We start from the raw sequence: 9,658 nt of genomic DNA, 5'->3' as shown, positions 1-9,658 counted from the left end.
GGCATAAATAAGTTTTACTATTTTCCTTTTGACTTTGAGCAAACTGGCAACCTCTCTCTTTTCTTATCTATAAAGCATAATATCTACATTACAGGGCTGCTGAAAAGATTTACACACACACACACACACACACAGAGCTAGCATTCAGCACAGTATATAACAGTAAGTATGTAGGTAATCAGCAAAATTATATGTTCTTTTCCTTTGTTCTCTTCCTCCTAAACATTTCTAAGTGTGGTAGTTTCCTAAGTTTTTATGTCACAAACTCTACAACTTACTCCTTAAAATTCCAACTACTCACTTCATGGTTTGCAACCCATACATCTCTGCTAGGACTTTGAAAACTAGGAGAAAATGCTGCCAAATCCTTGGTCTTACTGCTTTTGTAGCATATCTGGACTTTTGAAAGACAAAATCAGGACTAATGTAGCTGAGTCTAAAGCCAAGGAGAGATTGGGTGAACAGTCTTCAGGGGGTAATACCATCACCTATTTCTTTGCCCACAGATGAGCTCCATTCTTCCAGATTTATGTGCAGGCCCTGACCTCTTCCTGCCTTTTCGGTTGTCTTCTGCATCAGTCTGTTTGGATCATTCGCTCCTGACCTTCAAGAAATATTTTTTAAAGAAGCTTTACTAGAAACAAAACTGAAAGCATCAAATTCAAAAACATAAATATACAGGTAAATAAATGCATGGGGTTTGAACAAGAAATCTATCCTGACAAACTGGAGCAATCAAGAGATGGCTGTAGACCTTAGAGGACAGTGATTCAGAGTTGACACCTCCTGCCATGTTCTGAACGTGCAGAAACCAACTGATCCAAAAGTCCCCATTACTTGTTGAATTTTAATGAAAACAAACAAACAAACTTACTCCCCTTGTTTTGATCCTATCCTGATTGAGTCTAGAACCGAATGTTAATTTTCATATTACAAAATGTCCTGAGAAGAATGTACGGAACTAAATATATTTTTCAAAAGAAGACGTAAGATTGAAAAATAAAAATGTTGACAAATATTGTTCCAGTGATTTAGAACCTCAGTTCTCAAAGGAAAGATCAGTCTAAGAAGGAGGCTGGACGTGAAAGCCTGAGAACAATACTCAAGGGGGCTGCTACCACAGGGACCACCGTCCACTCACCAACTTGGAGCTTTTGGTGAATTTGAATGCTCGTTTTCTTAGCTTGTGACCTCAACTGTTTAAATACAGCCTTTTCTAATTTTTAAGGTTCTAAGGAGAGCGAAGAAATCGTCGTTGTCCTTGATAAAAGAGCGGGAACATTTTAATTTGAGAAGTAGCCAGTCCTCAGGGGTACGGTGCCCCTTGGTCGTAGTAGGGAAATTCTGGAGGCCTGCTACAACCCTCCCTCTGCTAATGCAGCATGTCCTAATTTAGCCACTCTACGCTGAAAATAATCCCACCACACAGTTTGTCAACTACAGAGTATTTTGCAGTTCCTGTTTCTGAGGCGGGCCACGAGCTCTCAGCCCATTCGCAGAGGCGAGGTGATCGACACCCTCTGATTCCAATGGGCGTCAAGCCCTTCCAGCCTTGGGGGACAGCGAGCCTGGGTCCCTTATTTGGTCCCTTCCTGAAACACCAGCTACCTTCTGTGTACTCCAAGTGCATGCTTCCATAAGGAGTAACTAGTGGGAAGAAAAAAGAAACGAAAAAAAAAATACTCAAAATACGCAGACAAAAGAACCCGCGTTCATAAACGGGGACCCTCCCTATCTGATCCCTTCTATCAACCCCGCAGTTTCCCGGGTGTCCATACTCATTGACAGATTTCGTCCCTGGGGAGAGACGATGGCCTCCGTGGCCAGACCCTACTCCCAGGTTTGCCCTTCGTCAGGTCTTGCTTCAGGCAAGGGATCCGTCGCGTCCCTCCACTCCCGCCCGCAGCTGCCGGGACTCCACTTTCACTTTCGGTCCCCGGGGCCGCAGGCAGGCAGCGGTGGCGCGAGGGTGAGTCGATCTGTCCCGATCCCCAGGCGGGCCGCGAGTGTCCGGGGTGGGCTGGCAGGGAGCGAGCTGCGGAGCCAAGGAGGGAGCGATCAGGACTCTTTTTCCTGAACTTGCTGGGAGGCGGGAGGGCAGGGGCGCCGGGAGGAGGGTGAGGCCGGGCTGGGCTGGGCTGGGTTGGGCCGGAGTCAGCGGGGACCACTGCGAGTGGACGAAGAGCCCACGCGCACGCTCCCCTGCCACCCGGAGAAGGCGGGGGCGCGCGGCCGGCGGGTCGCCCTGCTCGCCGCTGGGCAGGCCGCGCTGTGGCCGGGCTGTAGGGAGCCGCGCCGCGCGCTCCGCCTCGCTGCTGGAGTTCTGCCAGCCGCGGAGTCCGCTCCACTACGCTGGAGGTCAAAGAGGGGCGGGGTTAGGCCAAGGAGGACGCCTTGCTGGTTCTTGCCAGAGAACAGAACTTGGCTTTGGGTGAACAACCGGGAAGATGATGGGGGTTTAGTGAGATGGGGCGCTATTTGTGTCCTAAGGTTGGTTTCCTCCCTGTTTCTGCTGTACTACTTCTTCTTTTTTTCATACTAGGAATTGAACTTCTGGGGCACTCCACCGCTGAGCCACATCCCCAGTCCTATTTTGTATTTTATTTAGAGACAGGGTCTCACTGAGTTGCTTCGCGACTCACAATTGCTGAGGGTGGCTTTGAACTCGTGATTCTCCTATCTCAGCCTCCCAAACCGCTGAGATTACCCGCGTGCGCCTCCGCGCCTGGCTCTCCTGTACTACTTAACAGCAAATTTCTTTCCCTTCTTTGTTCTGACTTTAGCCGGGTTTTATTCCGATAAAACTCTCCTGCTTGAGCAATTGAAGGTTTCCTTCTGAGGTTGGGGATTAAATTCAGTGGCACAGGGCTTACCTAGCACACTCCAGGCCCAGAGTTGGGTCCTGGGCCCTTGGGGTAGAGGTGAGAGGATTTTCTTTCTTGGCCCTTCAGTAGGCCTTCAGGTTAATTTTCTTAAGAGGAAGGGAAAAGCAACACTTCCTTATGCTTATGATTTGGCTTCTTTGTATAGACCACATTCAAAATAAATGCTGTTTTCAAAAAAATACCCAAAATATTTATTCTCGATTTAGGATGTGGTCAACAGTTGAAAAAACTAACAACAACAAAAACAAACAAACAAAAAAATCTTTATATACTGAGTAGTGGCACATTTTTAAGTAGACCTAAATAGAAAAATTCAAAGTGATCCAAAGTTTAAATCATTTGCCAGGAGTGACAAGTGGCAAGCTGTTTTCAGTACTTGTTAACTTCATTGTTCAGAAACTTCAGAAGCAAGTTCATTGTTCCTTTGATGCTCTATTTTGCATTCAGTAGTGTCCCATAAAGGGAAGCCAAAAATAATTGAACCAGTTGCCACTGAACTACTAGATGAGTAGGAAAAGTCAGAATCACCAAGGCAACCCAACAAGATAAGTTGTTAGATTCTTCAGGCCCCAAAGTAAAGCTCAGAGAGCCTGTTGCACTTGTGGGAGGACATTGATTGTGAAAGAGGCTTTAATTTGACCAGATGCCAAAAGAAAATACTTTTTGAAACTGTAAAGGAGTACACAGTGAAGTATAAGAAAGTCCTTTAAAACCTTATCTCTGGGCTCTAAACTCATGAATTTCCTCCTGAATATTACAGTTGTTATAAATTAAACTTTTAACAAAAGGAACCTGAGCCACTTCTCTCTTTTGAGTCTGTTCCACTCTCCATCTCAAAAAAGGCATCCATGACTACCATATGTGCATTTTAGAAACACAGCAGCCACCCCTGAAAACTGTTCGCTATTTTCCCACTTCCAATCTACCCTAAATATAGATGAATATACCCCCAGAACTGTCCCTCTTCCTTTTTCTCCTTCATCCCAGTATAAGACACTACTTTGCTAGGACTGCTTTTGAACTAGTCTCTTGCCTTCATTCTTGCTGCTTTCCACTCTTCATATAACAACCAGGGTGATTTATTAAAATGTGAATTGTATCTTAAGATTTAGCTCCAAGCCCTTCCAGTGGCTTCTCATTACACTGATGATACCATTCTAAATCCACACAGGCCTATAGGTTGTGTGGTGCTCTGGCCTCTACCAACCTCTCCAGGCACACCTCTCCCCACTGTGTGCTGTATTTCAGATTCACTAACCTTTGAATCCAGTGTTTTCTTCTGCCTTAGCCTGCAAGTATGCTTCCTTTCCCTCTGACTGGAACATGCTACCTCCCCATTTTCTTAGTTAACTTGTTTTTGTGCTATAACTCTATAACTAACTCCTTAAGTTATTCTTGGTTTTATAAGTATTAAGTTAACTTTTGGCCTGAAAATCTGAGGAAGGTTCTAATCTGATTAAAGATTACTATTAGGGATATCTGCCTTTTCCCTCTTACTATTCAGCATCTCAGTGTCCTCCCTGTACTTCCTGTCTTAGGAATTCTTGACCTTGGGAGGCTTGCTGGGATCTCATACCTGATTTCCACAATCAGGCCAGATTCTTTCTTTCTCTGCTTTTCCTGCTTGATGGTGTAGACACCTCACCTTTGCTCAGGTACTTGGACTTCAAAGCTGGAATGTTGAAACTGAAACAAATTATGCAAAGTTGCAGAGACAGTGGGGACCTTAGTCTAGTGGTAGCTGCAACAGTGCTAGCTTCTGCTAGCAGAAGAGCATCTTCCTCTGAGGTCCAGTGTTGTTGAAGAGCAACCTCTTGAACAGAATATTGTCTGAAATGATTCTGTTTGTCCATCTTTGTCTGCTTTGTGAAAGTATTTTCCCAAATGTCTTGCACCCCTGGGACTTATTCATTGAGCTACTCCAGATCTTCAAATATATATATATATATATATATATATATATATATATATATATATATATATATATATTTTTTTTTTTTTTTTTTTTTTTTCTGGCTACATCAACCAGAGCTTATTTGATTTCTTTCAACCAAGAACATTGACAGAGTTAAACTTTGAAAGCCAAATGATACTTTCTAATATGTGTTAAGATTGTTACTAATCATAAACTTCTTCCCTTTGTGAATTAGTAATATAGGGAAGGTAATTTTACTTTCAAGAAAACTTTTGGAAGTGTATGTCTATATCTGTTAATATTGGATAGATAAATTCTGATACTATGCTGTCTTGACAACATATTAATGACTTTTCATTTTGGTCTTTGTGCCCATAGGTAGTTTGAGCAAGAAGATGGTGTCTCTGCCCCTCCCATGGCCACTTGCAAGCATGTTATTTCTACTTTCCTCGCTCTTGACTCTGACAACTCCTTCATGGTGTCAGAACAGTGATGCTACATCTCCAAAAGCAAGTGATGGGACGCCATTTCCTTGGAATAAAATGCGACTTCCTGAGCATGTCATCCCAGTTCATTATGATCTTATGATCCATGCAAACCTCAGCACGCTGACTTTCTCAGGATCCACAGAAATAGAGATCACAGCCAGCCAGCCCACCAGTACCATCATCCTGCATAGTCACCGCCTGCAGATATCCAAGGCCACTCTCAGGAAAGGAGGTGCCTCGGAGAGGGCATCTGAAGAGCTGCTGAGAGTCCTGGAGTATCCCCCTCACGAACAAATCGCACTTCTGGCTCCGGAGCCACTCCTCACAGGACTCCCATACACAGTAACCATTGACTTTGCTGGCAATCTGTCTGAGAGTTTCCATGGATTTTATAAAAGCACCTACAGAACCAAGGAAGGGGAAGTGAGGTGATTTAAAATGTTTTAAGCTTCAAGTGCCGCCTGCTCTAAATCCCTTCTTTGTTTCTTTCTTTTTTAAAATATTTTGTTTGTTTATTTTTATGGGGTGTTGAGGATTGAACCCAGTACCTCACAGATGTGAGGCAAGCACTCTGTCACTGAGCCACAGCCCCAGATTTTAAATCAAAATCCATTATATCTGATGGGTTTTCTTTTAAAACCCCCTCTTTATTGTTAAACTCAAGTGAGTTTTGTTTTTACATTTTCTTTGTGGCATTAAAAATGGCCAATGTTTTTTTTCCCTTTCTCTTTTAAAATCTCATTTTTATTCTATTTTGATTATTTTCTTTCCACCAGCTTAATCAGAGCAAATAGTAATTTGTTTCATTAGATTTCTGAGACTACTGAACATTTTAAATTCTTTTGGGTACACATTAGTTTCCTAGGGCTGTTGTCACAAAGTACCAACAACTATGTTTCTTATTAAAAAAAAAAAAAAAAGCCAAAGAAAAAAGACACTTATTTATCAGTTTTGGAGGGTGGATGTCTGAAATCAAGGTGTCTGCAGGCCCATGTTTTCTCTGACTCAGGTACAACCCTTCTTTCCTCTTCCTAGCCCTGGTGGTGGCCGTCGATCCTTGTGACCATTGAGCTTCATCTTATTGCTCCATCACTGCTCTCTTGTCACAGGGACACTTCCATTATCCCTTCAGAAATCAGTCATATTAGATTAGTGTCCAGTCTGATGGCCTCTTTCTAACTTTATTAAATCTGAAAAGACCCTATTTTCAAATAAGGTCATGTTTGCAGAGACTAGGGGTTTGAACATCAGTATATATTTCTGGAATCACAATTCGACTCATGACAGCCCATTAGAGGAAAGATTTTTTTGAAGCTAGAGGTGTTCAACCATTGAGTCACATCCCCAGCCTTTTTTTTGTATTTTATTTAGACATAGGCCTCAATGAGTTGCTGAGCCTGGCTTTGAATTTGCAATCCTCCTGCCTCAGGCTCCTGAGCCTCTGGGATTATAGGCATGTACCACCATGCCTGGCTTTTAAATATTTTTACCTCAATTAAAATATTTTACAGTGCTCCATTGCCTTGCTTTGGTTCTGCTTTTAAGAAAATATATATTTGGGGAAGTTTTACACTAAACTTTAAAATCAAATTTCATTGTTAGTTAAGTTTCATTGATTTTATTTTATCAAGTAAAAAGTTAGCTGCTACCAAAAAGAATTGTGTGTGTGTGTGTGTGTGTGTGTGTGTATGTATGTATGCATTACTGGTGATTGAACCCTAGGGTACTCTATTACTGAGCTATATCCCCAGCTCTTTCTATTTTTTATTTTGAGACAGAGTCTTGCTAAATTGCTTAGCCTGGCCTTGAACTTGCAACCCTTCTGTTTCAGCCTCCTGAGTAGCTGGGATGACAGACATGTGCCACTGTGTCTGACCCAAAAATATTTTTTTATATTTATATATGGGATAAAATATATTTTATATTTTTATATGGGATAAAATTTATCCCATAGTCCCCAGAGATAATATTTCTGTTATAAGAAACTTCTCTCTGGATATGCCTAAATGTTATTTTATGTAAATGGAATTATGTTATATTTTCTGTTTACAAGGGAGTTTTTAAAATTTAATACATCGAGAAGATGTTTTATATCAATGACTGTCACTGTATATCATTTTAATAACTATTAAAATACATGTTTATATGTTAATTTATTTAGCTAATCTCCCATGTATGGAAATTGTTTCCCACTTTTCACTATCAGCAACACTTTGATGAAATCTATAAATCATTTCTTTACAATAAATGCCTATAAGTAAAGTTGGTAAGTCAAAGAATCTCCAAAGTGATGGATATCCCTTGTTATACCTTTACATTCCTCATTAATATGTTTATTAGCAATCTTTTTAGAGCAAAAGACCCTTAATTTTTATTACTTTATTAAGACAGTTGAGCAGCACCTAGGTTGGTTCTATAGCTTAGCTATGGTGAATTGACCATATTGATGTGGTCATGTCACTGTAAATAACTTGTCGGTTCTTCTTTTGTGAATTGCCGGTTTAGTCAGAGATTCCACTTGCTCATTGGATATTTTCTTACTAATTTTTAAGTGTTCACTATCTTTTAAGGCTCTTAACTCTTCCTCATGTGTTTTTCTAGGCATTTCCCTGGTTTTTTACTTCTCTTTTAATTTAGTTTGTAAGAGGTTTTGTCATATTAATATTTTAAAAATATTCATTTACTAGTGAAATCCACTAATCTTATGTTAACTTCAGGAATTAAAAAGCAGACAAAAACCTATTTTGGAGCCCTTAGTGTATCATACTCAATTTTATTTTCCTTGCCATGATTTCAGGATACTTGCATCAACCCAGTTTGAACCAACTGCAGCTAGAATGGCCTTCCCCTGCTTTGATGAACCTGCCCTCAAAGCGAATTTCTCCATCAAGATCCGAAGGGAGCCAAGACACTTGGCTATCTCCAACATGCCATTGGTGAGTCTGAACTCCTGCATATTGGCTCACAGAAAAGTCTGTTGCTTCTTCTGGGACTTGCATTACCCCAATAACAGTTAACAGTGGAGTTTCTTTTATTCCATGACAGATAGTTGCTAACTTTTCCTTTTCATTTCCAATGCATGTTTTTGTTTTAAGCTATAGTTCATTTATAGTCAAAGAAAAAATTGCCCCTAAAAATTCCAAGGTTTCAGTATTAATGCCATTCCAGGTTATCAATGCTGATAGAAAGGAAACTTTAAGTACTTTGGGTCAGGTTCCAATGACAACGACCTCCACAAAGCTCTTTCATCCTCATCTTCTTGTGACAGGATTTTAAAGAAAATATTTTGTCAAATAAGGCCATGTTTCTAGTATAAACCCATTTTTAAATAATATCCATTTACAATATACTAATAATAACTATACAATTTATAAGTATATGTGCAAAGTTGGGCAGACAGAAAAGTAATCTTTTCAGAATGTTATGATGCCGGAGGTAGATAATGATAATAGATAGCTGCCTTAAGAGAAGTCATTATCCTCTAATGCGCACAGCACTCCTGATTTTTGAAAGTGGCCAGAAGATGACTATGCCAAAGGACTGAAACTACTCATTAAGTGCCATCATCCCTTGATTCTGGAAGCTTGGATAAGCATGTGCCAGCTTTTCTTCTGCAGCTGGTGCACACCAGCTCCTGGATGTACATTGCTTTGTTCAGAAATGTTCGTCAAGGACAAGACTCGGTGGAATGGCCTTTGCCTAGAGACTTAAAGACTGTCCAGCTTTATCCCTACGATGACAGGGAAGCAATATCTTAGCATGAAGAGACACTGAGTACCAGAGACCTTAAAATTCTCAACCTTAAACTCTATCCACCTTTAAATATCTTAAAGAACACTTTCTAACAAAATTCTGGCCCCTGAAAGGGCTGTTCTCCATACAAGGTACTCTTCGGCAAACTCAGATCAGCTGAGAACTTTGTTCCTCTTCCCAATTTTGGACATAAAAATATAAGAAACAATTATTCCACTTTCCAAATACAAATTTGAGATAGAAAATATGCCTTTCAAGTCAAAATCTTCTTGCCCAAGCAGTACTTGGGCATTGTTTCATGAAAGAGGAATGCATAAGGAGTAACAGTTCTAGGAGAAAAAGGAACAGACATAGGATGGAGATGTGCAAGAGATTGAAAGAGCAAGCAGAGTTAGTGGAGAAATCCCATGGACCTGCAGAAAGAAGGCAAAGAGCTCTGGAGACTCTACAAAGATGCTGGAGTCTAGCCATGGATATGCAGGACCCACCTGTGGAGGACAGAAATATCTCCAATGCAATTTTGGAAAGCCTGGGACAGATAGAATATGATAGGAGTGGCCTGACCTCTGGCTGCAGATGTAAAGCTGAGGGGAAGGAAAGGGGACATTTTTGGAGAC

At 41.0% G+C, this 9,658-nt stretch overlaps 1 protein-coding gene across 2 annotated transcripts in view; it reads left to right on the top strand.

The window, feature by feature from the left end:
• Positions 1-1,887: 1,887 nt before the first annotated feature.
• The window catches only part of Erap1 (endoplasmic reticulum aminopeptidase 1), a 29,135-nt gene continuing 21,364 nt past the window's right edge, over positions 1,888-9,658 (top strand). Inside the window, exons 1-3 of one of the 2 annotated variants that reach the window (XM_026385864.2) lie at positions 1,888-1,969; positions 5,179-5,716; positions 8,086-8,224. In XM_026385864.2, the coding sequence (XP_026241649.1) occupies positions 5,196-5,716; positions 8,086-8,224 (660 nt within the window). In that variant the 5' untranslated portion in view covers positions 1,888-1,969; positions 5,179-5,195. Of the gene's footprint in view, positions 1,970-4,480; positions 4,541-5,178; positions 5,717-8,085; positions 8,225-9,658 lie in introns of those variants that run through there. The other variant, XM_026385865.2, reaches the window with a different exon arrangement.

This window comes from Urocitellus parryii, chromosome 1 (assembly GCF_045843805.1).
Source record: "Urocitellus parryii isolate mUroPar1 chromosome 1, mUroPar1.hap1, whole genome shotgun sequence".
NCBI classification, from domain to species: Eukaryota; Metazoa; Chordata; class Mammalia; order Rodentia; family Sciuridae; genus Urocitellus; species Urocitellus parryii.
The sequence above is the reverse complement of the archived record's forward strand: the minus strand, read 5'-3'. Positions and strand labels throughout refer to the sequence as shown.